The sequence below is a fragment of the Acipenser ruthenus genome, chromosome 4 (genome assembly GCF_902713425.1).
Source record: "Acipenser ruthenus chromosome 4, fAciRut3.2 maternal haplotype, whole genome shotgun sequence".
Classification (NCBI taxonomy): domain Eukaryota; kingdom Metazoa; phylum Chordata; class Actinopteri; order Acipenseriformes; family Acipenseridae; genus Acipenser; species Acipenser ruthenus.
This window is the reverse complement of record NC_081192.1, coordinates 77,051,452-77,071,363: the sequence shown is the minus strand read 5'-3', so window position 1 is coordinate 77,071,363 and position 19,912 is coordinate 77,051,452. Positions and strand designations below refer to the sequence as shown.

Genomic DNA, 19,912 nt, shown 5'->3' with positions numbered 1-19,912 from the left:
GTTCAATCCCAGGTGGGGGACACTGCTGCTGTACCCTTGAGCAAGGTATTTTACCTAGATTGCTCCAGTAAAAACCAACTGTATAAATGGGTAATTATATGTAAAAATAATGTAATATCATTTAACAATTGTAAGTCGCCCTGGATAAGGGCGTCTGCTAAGAAATTAATAATATAAGTCTGTATTTCAACTTAATAAACATGAAATATGGTTTCATTTAATAATATAACATAAGCCTAGGATTCTTTAAAAATGCTCAACAATACTTATTGGACAGATAAACAAAAGAAAACAGGACTACTTAATATTAAAAGTAGTATTTATTAAAAGTTACAAAATTAGAAAAATTATTTCAAGATAAGAGCAAAATTTCAAAACTTGCACCAAACATTACACAATTTTATATATCAAACACCAACAAAATAGAATCAAAAGTCTTTAAACATAATTCTAGATCAGAGTCCAAAGCTGTTCCGGTATTTATTAGCATTTGAAAAAAGTTACATTTTCATAAACATAGAGGATTTTACTAATATTTATAACAAGGTCTTACAAATACCAAAACTTTTACCTCAGACCTGCTATAAATACAGTAGATGTTAGGAACAAGTTTCAGAAAGCCAAGTCCTTTTTTTTCTTGAATGCCAAGATTGAAGTAGCTTTCAAGATAGCGTCTTTCGTAAGGTTTGGCAATTGCAACAGGGCAGAATGGTGATTTTTCTTACGTGGGGGGTGTGAAGCATGTGGAGAGTCTGTGAGAATGTTTTTCCTGGAGAAACAATGTTTTTTATTACGAACCAAAAATAAGGTGTAACTGGATTACAGCCAAGTAAAACTTAACTTCCAATGAATACAAGCAGTCTTGTTTACATGTCACAATGATTGGTCCATTTGAAATGCAGGGCGTGTTTTTTAAGGCCATTACCACATGCCTAAATGACTGGGTAGTTTGAAAGACGGGGCTGGCTTTATATTTTAATAGTTCCTTTCCCCACCCTGCCTCTGAATGACAAATATTTGTTTAAAAAGGATATAACTTGAGAATTTCTGTGATGATCTCTTGAAGAAATTCCCACTCTTTACATACTAAATGTCTAATACAGTGTTTTCCTTTTTGAGTTTGAAACCATTTCCGTCGGCCTTGCGAATTTGCTGACAGTTTTCTGCATTTAAGAATATGACAGTATGTGTTCATAATGATTTAAAAATCATGACACTATTAGAATAGTCTTAGTTCTTATTGATCCCATAGTAAAAGACTAGGTGGTCCATTTGTATTGCTAACTCCACTCTATGTTGTTGTCTGCCTGTATTGTCGAATGACCTAGCTCAGCTGGAAGGAAATGGTCACTTTCTTCTTCTGTGCTGACGAGAGATAAGCAACACTTAAAACAGACAATACCCCATCTGCTATGATAAGAATCTTCATCACCTCTCTTACCAGAGAGTTTGGAAAATAGTGTATGTTGTGAGAGTTTTGAAGTTTGAACCAGACCTGCTATAAGCCTTCTGGTTAAAAATGATATTTAGCTTTCTAAAAAAAGTCCTGTTAGAATATATTTTTATATTCAAATTAGTGCTGGGACAGATATCCAAATATCCGCTAGAAATGACAAAAATACCTTGCACTTATTTACCACCTCATCAGAAGTGGCACAACAATTTTAAAAACCAAATGGCAAATGAAAAAGAGCTGTGTGATATGTGAGATTAATATATATATATATATAAAAAAAACACACAATCAACACAGCAGCTCTTGCTTTAGACAGCAAAAAGTAAACAAACCAGATTATACGCTCGCACGCATAGTGATCTCAATGGAAAGCCATCCGTGTTGTGCTGCTTTAGAGTGAATCTCATGGAGCAGAAAAAAGGCAAGCACGTCATTCTGAAATACCTCGCTTAAACAGTGCCCAGATTGCTGGAAATGTTGTGTACTGATTTTTATATAGATTGTATATATTATATATTTTTTGTTGTGACTTTCTGTTATGTGGCATGTAATAAACGAGAACCAAAACGGTGAGTTTTTTCCCCTTCATTTTACACCCTACTCACTTCTGGCAAATTGCCAGATGAGGGGTAACTGACAAGTTTTTTTCAAACTTCAGCCTAACCCTTTACGCTGTAGGGGATGTGGGTCCTAAAATGTAAGTATTGCTGCAAGACCCTTAGTACCAGTCTTCTAAATTCTGTGAAAAACTTTTGGTTTCAAGACCCACCACTGGTCATTAAACCCCCTTGAAATTTGAATTTTTGTTATTTGTACCAAGTTTAGGCCGTAATAACTTGCGTGAGGGGACTCCACAAAATCACCCAAAGATATGTTTGGATAGATGTTGATGAGCTCTGCAAGCATCAAGCAAAATATTATGGTATCCAGGGATTTTTGGCAGATTTTTGAAGTTGCATTTGTCATGCATTCAAACCACTTTGGTGAGGCTAAAGTGCCACATAGTTCTATCCAAACTGGCTAGTTCTTCAACTTTGCATTCTTTGAGGATTGATCTAGAGGAAAAAGTAACAGTATGTGCTTCCACTGGCACTAGCTTGGAGCTGAGGGGTTATGAACTTGCATGGGACTTGGGACTTCTTTGTTACGATGACACATTTGAAACTACCAAAATCTTACTTAGTTGGGTTTTAAACCGTGAATTTAGTTTTTTCTTAAAGAAAATCTTCCCTTTTACAGCACTGTTTAAATACACCTGTCTCTGTCATTGAAGACCTCATAAACCAAAGACTTTCAGTTGTGCCTGAAATTGACTGAATGCAGCAAATGGCTTTTTCACAAATGGTTGGTCAGTCAATCAATTATCCCCCTAGGCAGGCACCACAAGTTATATAAAAAAAAAACTTTACTATCACTTTTTTGTTTTTAAAATCCAACCGAGTAAGGTTTTGGTAGTTTCAAATGTGTCATCATAACAACATAGTCCCAAGTCCCATATGCAAGTTCATAACCCCTCAGCTCCAAGCTAGTGCTATTGGAAGACCACATTGTTACTTTTTCCTCTAGATCAATCCTCAGAGGATGCACAATTGAAGAAATAGCCAGTTTGGATAGAACTATGTGGTACTTTAACCTCACCAAAGTGGCCATAAGCAATGATCGAATGCATGACAAATGCAACTTCAAAAATCTGCCAAAAATCCAAAATCCCCGGATACCAACATATTTTGCTTGATGCTTGTAGATCTCATCATCACCTAACCAAACATATCTTTGGGTGATTTTTTAGAGTCTCTTCCCCCACGCCTAAACTTGGTACAAATAGCAAAAATTCAAATTTAAGGGGGTTTAATGACCAGTGGTGGGACTTGAAACCAAATGTTTTTCACAGAATTTGGAAGACTGGTAACTAAGGGTCTTACAGCAATACATTTTAGGAGCCCACATCCCCTACATGGTAAAGGGTTAAGCTAGTCATTTCTGAACTCAGCGTGTCTGAAAAACCCCAGGTGAATTTTTCTTGGAAAATCTGAGACGAACGGGCAATGGCACTAGTTGAGTTGGCATGGAATGACCCAATAATAATAATAAACCAACAGAGAAACAAATGTTAATAAAACTAAAGCAAAACAACATGGTCAAAAGCTTAAATCGCTATGTACTATGAAATTAGCTGGTGGGTGTGTCTCTCACAATGGCAGAGGCAAAAATAATGGGTGTTACTTAGGGTTAACTTAACATTAATAAACTAACTGTCCAACTAAATTAACACAGCACCCCTACACACGTTGCATAATGCAGCAGCAGTATACAAGACATTCACATTGTTTAACAGAATGGTGAAGCAACTCACCAAAAGGAGAAACACCAAATTGCTCATCCATTGAGAACGAATTGCTAGTTTCACCACAAGGGTGTTCTCTTGGGCGAAGTGTTCTCTTAGGAAGTGTTCTTATAAAAAGAGGAGACTACTGTATTTACTTCAGGAATAAACAAAACACTGTTTAACTTGAACTGCTATTTGGCATCCTTTGTTTTGTAGTTAATTCACTTGGGTAAAGTAAGGCCTACATAACTTATTCTTTACTCCTGGGATATTTTTCTACTTTAACATGTTACATATTGTAACATCTTGCTGTAAAATAAAGGCACACACACAGGGGCCACACCCCCTGCCCCTATGCTGTCTCTGTCTGAGCAATATAATGGCTTTTATTTCTTTTTGAAAACGAGCGAATATCCAAGGAATATTTAAATTATGAGCAAATATCCGAACATGAAAATCATGTGTTCGTCCCAGCACTAATTCAAATATATTATACATTGTTTTTTTTCACAAACTGCTAACGATACAAGAGATCAAAAAGAGTGGAAATGTGAGTCTAAAATATACAAATATAATTTTGTAACTTGCACTGTACAAAAAATAGGCGTTGACTATTGTGAAAACCAAATAGTAAATATATGCTATAGCGTCACATGCTGGCATAAGAGATGAAACTTTAATGACAAATTATACTATACAGCCTTCATTATTCCAATACAGATATAGCAGTACAAAGTGATCACAATGACACTTAACAAGCATTTTGTATGAAATCAACTAAAAATAATTCAAACAGGTAACATTTATTCACAAACACCACATTCCCGCAAAATTTTAAGCATACCTACCTACTATTGGCAACAGAAAACCTTATACAAAAATAGTACAAGTTTGTAGTCTGTCAAAGTAGTTAATAAAAAAGCACATCTCACTGATTAGCAACTCTATATTAAAAGAACAAAAAATAAAATAGATTCTCTCATATAAAAGTGCACATTACAAAAAAGCAATTAAAAAAATAGACCTTATTGTTTGTGCTATTTAAATGATAAGGAGTAAATTTACAAACCCTTCTATTTCAAAGGGTAATTAGGAACATTTTCTTAGTTAAAGAATGAGAAAAAAAATTTAAAATACCCAAGAAACCTTGAATAAAATTACCATGCTTTTTATTTCAAGTTTTCTATTACCTGTAAGATAACAATCCACAACAGCTTTTCAGCTTGGGATACTTAACAAAAGAAAAGAAAATGCTTACTCCAGGAAAAAATTTTGTGTCAGCATTAGGCTGCTTGAAACTGTTTAGAAGGCATTTACTAAAGGACATTGTCTAAGGTGATCCATGAGGTTTATAATGTGTCATTAACAGGTGCAATTAAAGCTGGTCCCAGACTGGTCTGCCACTGAGGGGCTAAGGCCAGCACTTCACTTACTTATAGCCTTGGCTTAGAGGGGGACTTGAAACTTGGTGTTAACGCTTTTTTTTTTTCCCAGATCTTCCCTTCTTGTTACTTTTCCTTGCCTTGCCTTTCAGTTCTTCAAATTCTTCATGCTCCTCAGCACCATCATCCTCCAAACTGTTGTCTCTCATGTCCCCAGTTTCTACAACAAGAAAATATAACAAGACTATATTAGCTAATAGTTTTTCATGGCAATATGTTTTTTTCATTACATTAAACATAACCATTAGTAGAATTCAGTATTTCGAAGTAATAGTCAAATGTACAAGTCAACAATACAGTACATGTTTTTTTTGTAAAATGTAAGTTTGAAATAATTCAGTTCGAAAATATCCTATCAAACATTTCAACTGGAAAAAAAGTTTCACAAAAGTCTGCATATTATGGTAAAAGCTGGAAAGCTAAAAAGTAGACATTTATTGTGGCAGGACAAGATCTACTGACCTTTTGCACCCCAGGACTGAATAATCTTTTTTGTCTTTGTCTGACAGTAGTATGTGAAGTAAGGCAAAGATGTCGGCACTGCCACCCTGAGCAGACTAGAGAGAGTGTACCCAGGAACAAAAGCTTGCCACGAAGGGAAATTCCCCAACAACCCCAAATTGGTAAACTGGATGACCAAGAGGGCAACTGGTGCAGTTCCGGTTGAAAATATATTTTCTCTTGAAACATTTATATGGAGTAGAATAGGCTGTATGTATTCATTTAATGTTGCTTTAGCTTGGTTTCCGTAATTAACATAATAACAGTAAGCAACTGGATTACCTACCTTCACCATAATTATACAATCCAGTTTCAACATTTTTTAGACAATTCAGAGCGTCTTCCAGAACCTTTCCTAAACTCATAATAGGATGATGTAATTTTTTAATACCTAAGGCAAAAAAAAGAAAATAAATTTGAACCTTAACAATAAATTCAAACTGCAAAAGTATAACATTTTTATATTTGCAAAAAAACAAAACAAACACATGATTTATACTTTGAACTACCCAGAACATGCTTGATACAAAACAAAGTGTTAATTATTTAGGAACCTACTTATAACATTATCTCAACGTTTATTTTATTGATGTGCTCAAAGAGCCACAGTACAAACGACATTTACAAACATTTGTTACTAAAATGTATAACTGTATCTTTTAATTGAAAATCTGAAGTTATGTATAAATGACAAAACGAATTGCATTTTACCTGAATCCCAATCTTTTCTCTTGTAGATGGCTTCTATGGAAGAGTTTATGTTTTGAATGCAGCTTTTCAATTTTTCTGCCACAGTTTTTGACTGTTCTTTGGCAGAAAGATTGCTTTTTGTGCCTTCCTCTAGATCGTGTAGAATGGTTTTGGATTTGGTAATTAAAGAATCCACAGATTGCGCAAAATAACTCAGGTAATTCTCATAGTCCTTTTGCTTCTGTTTATGTCCTGTGCTGGAGAGATGGGTTTCATAGTCTTCCTTGTCACACATTTCGTTGTCTTCAGGTATTTCCTTTTCTTCAGTGGCAAGACTTTCATCATCCTGGGCGTCTTCCATTTGTTCTTCTGAATGTTTTTTCATGTTTTTGCGGAACTTTACGCCACACAGATCACACTGTGTTCTGTCAATGTCTGCCTTCATGAAATATTCAGGGTGTGAGGGTTCTGGCTTTGCTTGCATTGCAGCTACTGCCCTGCACAACAAAATGCATTTTCCAATCACATCCCTCCATCTGTGCTGGATGTTCTTTCTATGCAGCTCCACCTTCAGTGTTTCATCTGCCTCTTCTTCAAACTGTTCCTCATTTTCTTTATCATCCCTTTGAGGTTGTGGTGATAAATATATAGGCAGCAATGAGTTGGAGTATCTGTTAAGATAGACTTTCTGAAAATAAATACCCTTATAGCTATTGTCCCATTTGCAGTCCTGAAGATACTCATCATCCCTCTCTATCAACAATTCCTGCAGGTTTTCGACAACTTCCCTCATACTTCTTGAAACATTAACCTTTTCAACAATCTTTATCAGCCTTGCGGAAATTTGACTTGGCTCATCATCTTGAAGTGTCTTCAGTTTGTTTGCTGCTGTGACGAAATTCTCCCGTAGCAAGTATCCACATCTAGAATCCAAGACTTGTTCAATATTCACCAACATCACCAAACACAAGACCACTGTTCTCTCAGTTTCCCCTGATGCAGTGTATCTTGACTCAAATGCATCCTGCAAAACATTGAATTTTTCATTTCTCTCACCACACATTACTCTGGCGAGATAGGAAAGGTGATTCTTCATTTTGAATATGGTTCTCTGGATGTCTTTTGGATGGAAGAAATGAATGATAGAAGAAACATCTTTTCCTCTGAACATAAAGTCCCAGAAGTGGAGAAGAGCGATGTAACTCTTTGGCAAACACACAGTAAGGTTTTTGCAGAATCTCATCAGGACTGCACAGCCCAAAACAAACTGAAACTCAATTAACATGACAGTGTTTCCAATGTCTGGAATCAATGTTTCTGAACATCTCATGACCGGCACATTCATAAAGCGATAGAATGCATGAATGCATGTTTCAGGGTCTTGTTTGTGATACAGTTCCTGCATTGAAAGTAAAAGAAGTTGGAAGAAACACATGTGCTCCTTGCCAGCTGTCACCATGCCACGTGATCCTGAAACTCTGTTGCCTTTTGACTGGTTCTTCTTCAGTTCATCCTTATACCGGTTCTCCTCATTTTTAAGGCGAAGTTCAACGTACTTCGGGTAATCAGAAAATAGAATGGAAACCTTTGTAGCCTCCAGCCACAGATCAGTACATTCTCTCCTGACGCAGTCACTTTTGTTTTCAAAACACTTCAAAATGTACTCTCTGAGTACAGTATTGTAGTGTCTGAATGGTATGGTCCGAGTTAAATTCAGGACCACTTTGCAAGCAACAGCATTGTCAGACACTACTCGCTGGTGGAAATGCTTTGGGAAAACAGTGTTGACAAGAGATTTACACAAAGCATATGGGTCTCCTGTCAAGATATTTTGGATTTTATCCACTTCAGGAAAAGTACTCTTTTTGAACAGCATTTGAGCTTCTAACAGCAACCCATTCAGGACAGTAAGATAAACCTTTGACTGGATGGAAAATTTTGCTTCATGCCTCTGTAACGGCTTGTGGATATCTGTGCAACCTTCTGTTTTGCATTGAAGTCCACAGATGTACTTGAAGCAAACGTCTGGGACATTCTGCCCTTGTGATTTTATTTTCTCTGCGCTGTCACAAAGTCTCCTCAATAAGTGTCTCTTCAACACAAACTTTAAATCACTTGTTTGCAACCTGTAATAGGTATCTTCGGATGTCAACTTTTCTTTTAGGCCTGGGTCACAGTCAAACATAAACTGCAGAACTCTTCCGGCTTCATTCTTTGGGATCCGACACTGACTGCTGTCCACTTGTATGATTCCATAAAAGTCATAGCAAGATTTCACCATCTCCTTTTCTTCATTAGTTGTAGGCTTGTCAAGTGCTTTGACTAAAAGTAACAGCATTTCCAGGCCTTTCAAATACAGTCTTAAAGCATGTACATGTGAAAGGGGAAGCTGAAGCAAGGAACAAAGGGCTTCTGCTGCCCCCGCACTATGCCCCTCATTCACAAACAACTGGAGAGCATCCTCAACATTCTTTGAGTTCTTGTTCAATATCCCACATAGGAGTTTGAATTCAGCTACACCATATACTTGATTTGTGTCATCAAACAACCTGAAGGCTTCTTCTAGCATCCCATTTATTTTTTCCACTTGCGGTGCTTCCAGGCTTGTTTCCCAAGACACGTTGGAGAGACGCCGTCGGGCATCAGCAAGCAAACATTCTGCTCGGAAGTCCATTTTGTTTGTAAGTTCTGCAGCTTTTATCAGGTTACCATGTTCTCTCATTAAAACAGCTGCCTCTTCCTCACGCCAAAGTGACTTTAACACATCAGCAGCTTCCTTCAAATAATTGTGTCTTTTGAAAAAGACAAGCTGGTCATCAGGGTTTAGCTTTGAAAGAGATTTAATCATTCCTGCATGATTGTCCTCTTTGTGGTATTTTACTGCAGCTTCCAGATAAAACTGATCCTTGATGTATGGAAGCTTGATCTCAGGATTCTGTTCATACCTGAAGACAAAAAATAGGATATAAATTAAATGTACCTTTTTACAACACCATCACTTCATAAAAATAAATAAAATAAAATAGTAGAAGAAAAGTAGGAAAGTTGTGAAAGATACCTTTCCAAAGCTTCAGCAACCTCATCAAATAACTCAGCCCGGCAATACGTTTTTATTACAGAGTCAAATTCACAGGCTTTTTCAAAGCACTTGGCAGATAATCTGTAGCAGCCTGCCTTTCTGTAACACACAGCTGCGTCTTTCATCTGCAAAGAAATGCAGACATACATTAATGTGTTAGACAGCGCTCCAGATAATGTTTTGGGTCATTGAGTAATTTGCTCTCTAATTTTGACACTATGGGCCATATTTTTGTGTATGAGCGATTTTCAAACGTGTAAGTTTAGGTGCTTCGTGGGATTTAGTCGTCCATCTATTTTAAGGTATTCACATCTAGTTAAATTAGCTGACATGCCCCTATGTGCGACTTTCCCAGTTACACCTGCTTCTACTTTAATCACTATTGTTTTAAAGATAGACAATTCACTACTCTTTTGAAAGCAAGAATGGCAGATTTATTTTTAAGTGGTTGCAGTGCAGGCAGAGAGAAGGAGAATAATGAGGAGCCAACAGATGATCAGATTATTAGTCATTTTTGACTAAATACACAAACAATATTGGATTTATGTGAGGAGTTATCAGAGGATTTGGAGAACTCCAAAATGTGCAGCTTTGCCATTCAAGTGGCAGTGACAAAACCGCTGCCCTAAGATTATATGGGGGGCTTTCAAAGTATGGAGGATATTGTATGCCAAAATGAAATATATATAAATAAATAATAAATAAATATAGAAATAAATAAATAAAATGTCTATATAGGTATTTATTTATTTTGATATTTATGTATTTATTTATTCATGTATTTATTTACTTGTTTATTTATTTATCTATTTTTCATTTTGGCATAATATCTTCCATCAGAGACAACTCGGGTAGAAGCCAGTCTACCATCTCCAAAAAATAGTGACTGAAGTGAGCAAGAATAAATAGATATGCTTTCCAAAAACTACATCGCTGTCACAAAAAAACTAAAGAATAATTTTATATAATTGCTCTTTTTGTATGGGCAAGAACATTTAGGTTTTCTATTGGTTTTTTGGGGAGTTTGCAGCTATTTATTGTAAAGCACCCCATGTGTTTTTATTTTTTTTCAGAAATGCAAATGACCTTTACAAATGCCTAAAGAACTACATTTAAACAATTGACCCCCGTCTGCTCATTACCATCCGAATCGATATTCTGCCTAGTCAATGAGCACGTTAGTGTCTACAGGTTTCGAAAATCACACCTACATTGACATGTCTAAATCCAATACCTGTAGGAGAGAATTTTGTCACCTAGACGAGCATAAGTGGTTTAGATGCTTTAAAATCCTAATTACACATTTAGTTATTTAAGGAAATTGGGCCTATACCAGCTCTGACTACACCTGCCTAAAAAAAACCAAAAAAACATAAAACTTTACTCAGTTTTGTCACATATGAAAATAGGGCCCTGTGCGAGTAAAATGTATTTTGGATGAGTAAAATGCAACATTACTGTGAAGTCCTGAGTACTTTCAATAAATACTGTATATAATTGAATGCTAACTAATACAAAGCTACCGACTCTCTACAAACACAGAATATTGTATTTATTATATAGATTTACCTTCCAAAAATTTGGTTGACAGATAGGTAAATTGGTAGGTTAGATTGAGGGGGACTAAGACAGCACAGAGGAATCCAGAATCCAAAATCAAGAATACAGTTGCTTACGCACGTTGCAAGTGAGTGGATTGAACCATACTTTTTTTTTTTTAAATGTATTAATTTTTTTATTGAAAAGGTATTTATCATGTGTTTCTGGCAATTCCCAGGCAGGCTACAATTAGCTGTCCCGGCATTCTGTAACGACCGCATGCAGTATATTCACAATAGACCATTGAGACACCGGGAACCAACAAAGTACAAGAAGCTTGATAACAAGCAAACTCAAGCTGTGCAGCTAAATTTCTATGTGTATTCGTTATGTATTAAATTTAAATATCATGCGTAATTCATAGTTTTCAATGTGTAAAACACACATTATGGAGCTTATCAAGAGTGCAGGTATTAGACACATTTATTATGCAATACTGAAATGTCAAGTAAAATGCACTACAAATTTCATAACCAAAGTACTGGATAAGTTCCACTTTTCAAAAAACAAGGGAAAGACATTTTGAGGTTGGAAGTACCAGACAATCCAGCTCGGAGGCATCGGATATCTTGGTAAATGGCAAGATTCAGCAAGAAGCAACAGAGCAAATAACGACCTGACAGTACCTTCCCCAGTCGCTCACACAATTGTGCACAGAGTCGGAACTCTTTTGCATTTTTTAGGCATTTCATGGACAGCTTTGGTACGTTGCATTCCAGATAAATCTTTGACAACCGTAAGTACTCCAGCTGCATTTCCCTGAAAAGAAAAGGCAACATTTTATTTATCACAATGTAATACATACAACAAGCATCCAACAGTGTTAAGTAGTAAAAGCTACTCTCTTCAAAGCGAATCAAGCTATGTAAAACAGAAACAAGTCTGGCAGGTTTGCAATAGGTTTTTTTATAAAGTTTGGTGCAGGACTGCCCATAGTTAAACATCTAAGAAGGGATGCATAGCCTTAAATCGAACATGGCCGATGGCGGCTTCCCAAAGAACACCAGAGGAATTCAACATTGCCGAGACTGAAAAGGGATTTACCACACCACAGAATAAATGCCGCCTACTGTAGGTGAGGAACAAGCAACGGAAAACTAAAACAGCAAATCTATTTTGTTTTTAAATATTTGTAGTAAGAAGATGACTTACTTGGAACTTATTTTCTTAGAGCGCACATTGAGAACGGAATCATGTGCCAGAGCAAGTTTTTCTTTGTCTTCTGCCCCTCCTTTTTGGTAACATTTGGCAGCAACCTACAATCAATCAAGAAAAGTTCAAAGTACTGTGTCTTCCAACACCTACTTTGAACGTTTCTAACTAAAACTATTCAACTTTGTCTAACTAATACCTTACCTTCCAACACTGATTTTTTGCAAAGTAGTCTCCTCTTTCAACCCACTCCTGCTGTGTTGACGTTTTAACAAACATGCTGTCGTCAAGCTCTGCAATTAAATTACAATGAAATTTGTGAACGGTTATTGTCAAAAGCCTCTACCGTTAACTCAAGGGCCTGTTCAAAATGACCCACTGAAACTGCTATCATGTGATTGCTCTGAAGAGGATGAAACATTATCTTTGATGTCTGGGTATTAAAAGGGGCTCTCTGTAAGCCCAATTTTGCTTCTTCATGTTGCATACTATATGTCACCCTAAAAGTAAATATGAAGCAAGCGAGCTGATAATGTGTAATGTCCGTCTACCAACACAACCACTCCAAGGGCAAATGGTTCATTATTAAATGGAAAAACAGCCATATCCTCAATACAATTATACATCTTTTTTTCTAGCTGTAAGTAGTTGAACACTAGATGGTGCTGACTCTTACTTGTTTATTATCAGATCAGCTATTGAACTCATGTACTTACTTTAAGTAGAATACTCTCTACACAGTATTGGAAAAAATACTGTAAAGTTCAATTGAATGACTAAGAACCTTAAAAATTGGAAAATTGTATGACATCTATTGGTGGTGTCAACAGAACTTTACCTGTGTTCTCATCAGTTCTGACAACCTGTACGTAGTTTCGTTTGATAAAGTATTCAAAAGCAGGTCTGCGCTTCTCTCGGTTTTCATCGAACAGCCATAGATTGACCCTTGCTCTGGTCACTGCTGTATACAGCTGTTTTAATTCTCCATTCAACATCTACAATATACAATAAACATTAATAGTCAGCAATACCCAGTTGACAATAACATTCTTTTAAAGCACTCCAGGAAAAATTATTAGCGTCATTCACATGTATTTAAAAAAATAAAAATCACAATTAACTCATTAACAACTAGATGTTTAACATCACATATAGATACATTTGTCTACAAGTTTCCCTATACAGAGGATTCCCAGGATATCATTTTCTGCTCCATATACAAAAAAGAGATGCATTTACTAAGAATTCAATACCCACCTTATGCAGATCAGCATTAAACTCCAGAGGCCTGCTTTGTGGGATACCGGTCTCTTCCAGTGGTACGTCTACAAGTGGCCCACTCTCAGGTTTTTGGATATTCAAAGTGTTAAATGAGGAGATCACTCGCCATTCTTTTCCAGCCTAAAGACAGAAAACAAAAATATATATAGATAGATTATATATATATGGGCCTCTTCAGTGACTTACAGGAAAACAATTCCATCTCAGGTTTCTGTGACAGTTTATAAATTACTTGTAATTTATTACGTCACAGAAACCCTTGATGTAATTATTTTCCTGTAACTCATTGAAGCTCATCCACAGCAGTGTGGAGTAGTGGTTAGGGCTCTGGACTCCTGACTGGAGGGTCGTGGGTTCAATCCCAGGCAGGGGACACTGCTGCTGTACCCTTGAGCAAGGTACCTTACCTAGATTGCTCCAGTAAAAACCCAACTGTATAAATGGGTAATTGTATGTAAAAATAATGTGTAAAAAAAATAATTAATAATGTAATTGTATGTAAAAATAATGTGATATCTGGATAAGGGTGTCTGCTAAGAAATAAATAATATATATATACACAGATAATGCTAATAATACTGTGTGTATATATATATATATATACACACACACACACACATACACTTGGTGACACAAAGTATTATCTTGACATAACACATTTTAGTTTTACTTGTTCACTGTCCTTAATTCAGGGATGTAAATAAGACTGCTGTTGCGTAGAAGTTTCACCCATTCTAGGTTTTAATATGCTCTTGATTAGCTCTAGTGTATAGTTAACAAGCTCAAGTGTGTCTTATTAAAGTCATAGTAAAACCAAGAATAGATTAAAATGCTATGCAATGAGAGTCATTTCCATCCCTGTTAACGTGCCATCTCATAGAAGGATACAACAACCGCCGTAGGTACTTAAGAACCTCACCTCAGAATCTGTGAAGAAGTTATAGAGCAGCACATCATCAAACTCCAGACCTTTGGCTTCATAGATTGTAAGAACCAGAGCCAAATGTAACTCTTCAGGAATGGTTTCTTTTGCTGTTTCATTGGCTACAAGTATCACCTAAAGTAAAGGAAATGTAGATAACTCTCAAATTGGCATCAACAATACTGTGAACAAAAGTGTAAAGCATATTCTACAATAGCTGGGTTTTGCACCCATTCACCCAGTCCAGCACCCAGTAGATCCTGTTAAATAAACTGTTCCTCCCCTGTAGCTGCAAGAACAACTCCTAATAATAAACCTGCAGAGTTACAGTTCTAGACTTACTCATGCTCTGAGTAGTGCAGTCAGTTCAGAGTTGATTTAGCAGTGGGCTATATGCTCAAATTCCTGGCACCTGGTCATTTCAATAATATACTTACCTAAACAAGGGGTGTCGCGAAACCCCAGGAATGGGTGCATGATTTTGTATATGTTTATAAACAAGCACAAAGTCTTAAAAAAATAACACCTGGTGTCACACAGCAACATTTATGATGAACTGTCTTGAAATTGAATTACTTTAGAACAATAAGGATCACAAACCTGATGAGCCCCAAACTCAATGGGCTGCGACTTTCTCTTGTTCCCTCTGAGTAAAATTGCCAGGTCACTAACACTGCAAGACTCCAATAGTGTGGGCTTGGGTCCATCGAAAAGTCCCCGGTCCCTTGGCAATCGGTCGAATGACTCAGGAAAGAAGTGCTGAAGTAGGTCCACAACACCAGATGCCAAATACAGAATCCCTTCAATTAAACAGGAGATATAAACAGGGTTGGCTATGTTACGTAGAGAGGTAGGGACAGGAACATAGAGGGGAAATTTACTTCAAACACAGGTTTATATGCATCTATAACGTTACTCCTTCAAATTACACTTTCCTACCGCTCAGTGTGCAAATTTTGTTTTCAATATTAACAACTTCACCTACCTGAATGTGATCTGTAGTTCTGATACAGCTGGTAAATCCTTTTCGGTTTTCTGACAGTGAAGTGTTTCTTTTTGTCAGTGTTGCTTTTGCTGGCATAGTAGAACAGTGATCTCAGATCACTGAACCGAAAGGCGACTCCCTTCATTATGCTCTGTGCCGTGTCTCCAGTAAGGAACATGGCGTTAGGGTCATTGATGACTTTCATGAGAAGTGTAAGCTCAGCTTGGGTGAAATCTTGGATCTCGTCCCCGTAAAGCTCATGTATTGACCATGATATCTCATCGAGTTTTGCAAACCTTTGGGACAGGTTGTAAAGAACATCTTCTTCATCAAAGAAGCCTCGCTGTGATTTGATTTGCTGGTACAGACGAAAGAGACGATAAATTTCACTTCTGTCCTCCTGGAAGTTTGGGGCTCGCTTCCTACCTAATTTGATGTACTCTTCTTCCGTAAGCATACCATCAGAACTGTTGAATGCCTCAAAAGAGCCTTTTAAGAAGGATTTGATTTCCTTCCAAACCAAAGCTGGGTTACAGGGATGTTTGCCCTTGACCATTTTAGGCCAAATTTCTGAAGAAAAAATGTCATATGTCACAAAGAGGCGTGGGTCAGTTTCTTTCACCTGAATTTCTGTGACCTTTTCTTCATCACCAAGTTCATCTTCAAACTCATCTTCCTCTTCATCTTCTATCAATTCTGGAAGCATCAGATCGTCCAGAGCAGACCAACCCACAATATTCCTTTTCAGGCTGCCATCCGGATTTCTTGGAAAGAAAGGGTGAGGCATTGATGCATCCAGGAGTAACAGAAATTGCTTGGAAGTGATAAAGAGGGGGAAGTGCTCATCCTGAATATCCTGCAGCCTGTATATGTTGGGTTCTAATGGTCTAAAGTGGCTGGTGGCCTTCATGGACTTGCTCAACTCAATGAAGTTCTTTTGTACTTCTTTGCACAAAACATGATTTTTGGTAACAAAGACCTGATGTAAATGCTCGAGTTGGGTAGAATCTTGTTGAACAACAACATCATCGACATCTGGTTGCAAGCCATCTTCACATACTGAAATCATTGCACAGCAAGCAGAGTCACTGCTTTCATCTTCGTCTTCACTTGATGCAGTGTCACTGTCACCACTTCTAGACGTCAGACGTCCAGCTTCACTTGCTGCCACCACCGCTATCGCTTCAGCAGTGTCAACATCATGGTCTTGGACAGGTTGTCTTTTCTGCCGCATTGGTTTCCCAAGCAAAGGTTCACCAGCCTGCTCTGCATTTACCCAGTATTTCTGGTACTGCTTCCATAGCCTAAAGAGGCAGCAAGTAGTTTTGCCTGTTCCACTTCTCCCTATCAAGATGATTGCTTCCAAGGGCTTTGGATTGAGGTCTATTATTGCATATTCCAATTCCCCGACTCTGAAAGGGTACTCGACTTTAGTGTCCATGTTACGGATAATGTTGAGTGCCATGTTAGTGCTGAAACTATGAAACTTCATTATATTGTATTCCGTTTCCACTGCACTAGCTGGTGGAAAATATTTTGCAATCTTATTCTCCTCCACATTGTGACTGTCAACATATTCCACATAGCAAAGTGGAATGCACTTCTCTGTGTTGAGGTTTGATGAGAGCTTAGCTCGGTTTAGGCCTTTGAGCTTTTTCTTCAAGATGCATGATGAACCGCGGTTGAAAGCCTGGCAGATTATATTAATGGCATGTTTGAGTTTGTCATGGTCAGTAACAATATCCCACACTCGAATCATTTCACTGTAAACCTTTCCAGTGGCCCCTTCTGTACTATGAGATGACTGCTCTGTCTCGATAATCTTCTCTGGATTTTCACTGCAGCGGGGAGAGAAGTCTATTGCAAGTTCCCATAGCATCCTCGCTCCCTTGTCTAGCTTGGCTTCATAGAGTTTAATTTCACTATTTGAATACTTGAGTTTCTTCTGAAGACTTGATGTCCATTCTCCATTTCCAAGCTGCTGAATGACTTGTACAATTTTTGCTTTCATGTGCAGCGAAACATCCTTGCTGGCAATCTTCTTCAATACATCAGATGTGCATTCGATCTCCCACGTCATGTTGTCTATGTCCAGTAACTGAAGGCAATTTTTCTCCAGTATTTCATAAGGCTGGGTTTCTTCCACCACTGACTCAGCCTCTATGACTTCCAGTACACCACGTTCTACAGCAGACTCTTCAATGCTGTCAGAAATCCCAGCTTTGTCTGACGTGCAGGTGGGTTGTTCCAAGATTGCTTTTGAAGGTTTAGATACCGAGGTACTGGCGTTGGTAGAAACACTTGCCCATTCCACAAGCTGAATCATTGTCTCTATCTCGTACACAAAGCTTTCTCTGACTGTACACGGTTTACATTCCTCTTCAACTGGCTGGACCTGCCCACAACCTTCAGGTTTCCCTACTGTGTCTTGTTCTCCCATCTGATGTGTTGCTTTTGGTTTTGAATTTTTACTGTTGATCAGGGATTTGACTGGCTTTGAGCGTTGAGATTTGAGATTGGTTTCCTGTTTTTTTTTGTTTTTCGTCTGCGCTTTATTCCAGTATAGAAGTCTTGGGTCCTTCCCACTAACTTTAAAGGTTGCCTCCTTCTTGAGATTATTTTTTATTTTTATGTTTATATCAAACTTTGACAACATATCCATAATTTCTTCAAGGTGCCGAGAGTAATTTGTTTGGAAGATGACATGTAGTAACGTGTTGCCTTCACTGTCTTGTACATTTGGATCCAGGCAGCCATACGTAGTTGTGTCTTTGCTGTACTTTTCAAGAAGATATTTCAGAATGTGCAAGCCAAACTCATCTAAAAGTAGAAAAATAATTGTGGGAGTATTTAACATTCTTAAGACATTATAAAACAAACATTTGCAGGTACATACTTCATAGTCCTTTATATAATGTTTTGTTGACTTGGTAAAACACTATGCTCAAAACAAAGATTAAGAAGCATGAACAAAAACTAAAAAAGAACTACTGCTAAACTCATTCACTAAACAGTGGTAACATGTTTTGCACACAGTAAGCCCCTTTACTGCATGTTTTGTACACCTGCTGTATTCACTAACCAGTGGTAGGCAACCTAGCGTGTGGAAAAAGTACAGCATTCGAGTCATTTAAATAATGAATAATGTTAAGAGGTGAAAAGTATGCAAATTACATCACAAAATACAGCGAAGGAGGTACTTACCTTTTCTTTCGAGCGCCCTTATATATATACAGTACTGTGCAAAAGTTTTAGGCAGGTGTGAAAAATGCTGTAAAGTAAGAATGCTTTCAAAAATAGACATGTTAATAGTTTATATTTATCAATTAACAAAATGCAAAGTGAGTGAACAGAAGAAAAATCTACATCAAATCAATATTTGGTGTGACCACCCTTTGCCTTCAAAACAGCATCAATTCTTCTAGGTACACTTGCACACAGTTTTTGAAGGAACTCGGCAGGTAGGTTGGCCCAAACATCTTGGAGAACTAACCACAGTTCTTCTGTGGATTTAGGCAGCCTCAGTTGCTTCTCTCTCTTCATGTAATCCCAGACAGACTTGATGATGTTGAGATCAGGGCTCTGTGGGGGCCATACCATCACTTCCAAGACTCCTTCTTGTTCTTTACGCTGAAGATAGTTCTTAATGACTTTTGCTGTATGTTTGGGGTCGTTGTCATGCTGCAGAATAAATTTGGGGCCAATCAGATGCCTCCCTGATGGTATTGCATGATGGATAAGTATCTGCTTGTACTTCTCAGCATTGAGGAGACCATTAATTCTGACCAAATCCCCAACTCCTTTTGCAGAAATGCAGCCCCAAACTTGCAAGGAACCTCCACCATGCTTCACTGTTGCCTGCAGACACTCATTCGTGTACCGCTCTCCAGCCCTTCGGCGAACAAACTGCCTTCTGCTACAGCCAAATATTTCAAATTTTGACACATCAGTCCAGGAGCACCTGCTGCCATTTTTCTGCACCCCAGTTCCTGTGTTTTCGTGCATAGTTGAGTCGCTTGGCCTTGTTTCCACGTCGGAGGTATGGCTTTTTGGCCGCAAGTCTTCAATGAAGGCCACTTCTGACCAGACTTCTCCGGACAGTAGATGGGTGTACCAGGGTCCCACTGTTTTCTGCCAATTCTGAGCGGATGGCACTGCTGGACATCTTCCGATTGCGAAGGGAAGTAAGCATGATGTGTCTCATCTGCTGCAGTGAGTTTCCTTGGCCAACCACTGCGTCTACGGTCCTCAACGTTGCCCGTTTCTTTGTGCTTCTTCAAAAGAGCTTGGACAGCACATCTGGAAACACCTGTCTGCCTTGAAATTTCTGCCTGGGAGAGACCTTGCTAATGCAGTATAACTACCTTGTGTCTTGTTGCTGTGCTCAGTCTTGCCATGGTGTATGACTTTTGAAGAGTAAACTGTCTTCAGCAACCTCACCTTGTTAGCTGAGTTTGGCTGTTCCTCACCCAGTTTTAT

General features: G+C 37.9%; 1 protein-coding gene across 1 annotated transcript in view; it reads right to left on the bottom strand.

The window, feature by feature from the left end:
- Positions 1 to 305: 305 nt before the first annotated feature.
- The window catches only part of LOC117400395 (TPR and ankyrin repeat-containing protein 1-like), a 45,567-nt gene continuing 25,960 nt past the window's right edge, over positions 306 to 19,912 (bottom strand). The window contains exons 13-24 of the mRNA XM_034000291.3: positions 15,434 to 18,253; positions 15,049 to 15,248; positions 14,446 to 14,583; positions 13,503 to 13,646; positions 13,084 to 13,240; positions 12,450 to 12,538; positions 12,246 to 12,349; positions 11,720 to 11,852; positions 9,474 to 9,619; positions 6,437 to 9,360; positions 6,012 to 6,116; positions 306 to 5,384 (exon numbers count right to left, since the gene is read on the bottom strand). Of these exons, the coding sequence (XP_033856182.3) occupies positions 5,254 to 5,384; positions 6,012 to 6,116; positions 6,437 to 9,360; positions 9,474 to 9,619; positions 11,720 to 11,852; positions 12,246 to 12,349; positions 12,450 to 12,538; positions 13,084 to 13,240; positions 13,503 to 13,646; positions 14,446 to 14,583; positions 15,049 to 15,248; positions 15,434 to 18,253 (7,091 nt within the window). The 3' untranslated portion in view covers positions 306 to 5,253. The remainder of the gene's footprint in view (positions 5,385 to 6,011; positions 6,117 to 6,436; positions 9,361 to 9,473; positions 9,620 to 11,719; positions 11,853 to 12,245; positions 12,350 to 12,449; positions 12,539 to 13,083; positions 13,241 to 13,502; positions 13,647 to 14,445; positions 14,584 to 15,048; positions 15,249 to 15,433; positions 18,254 to 19,912) is intronic.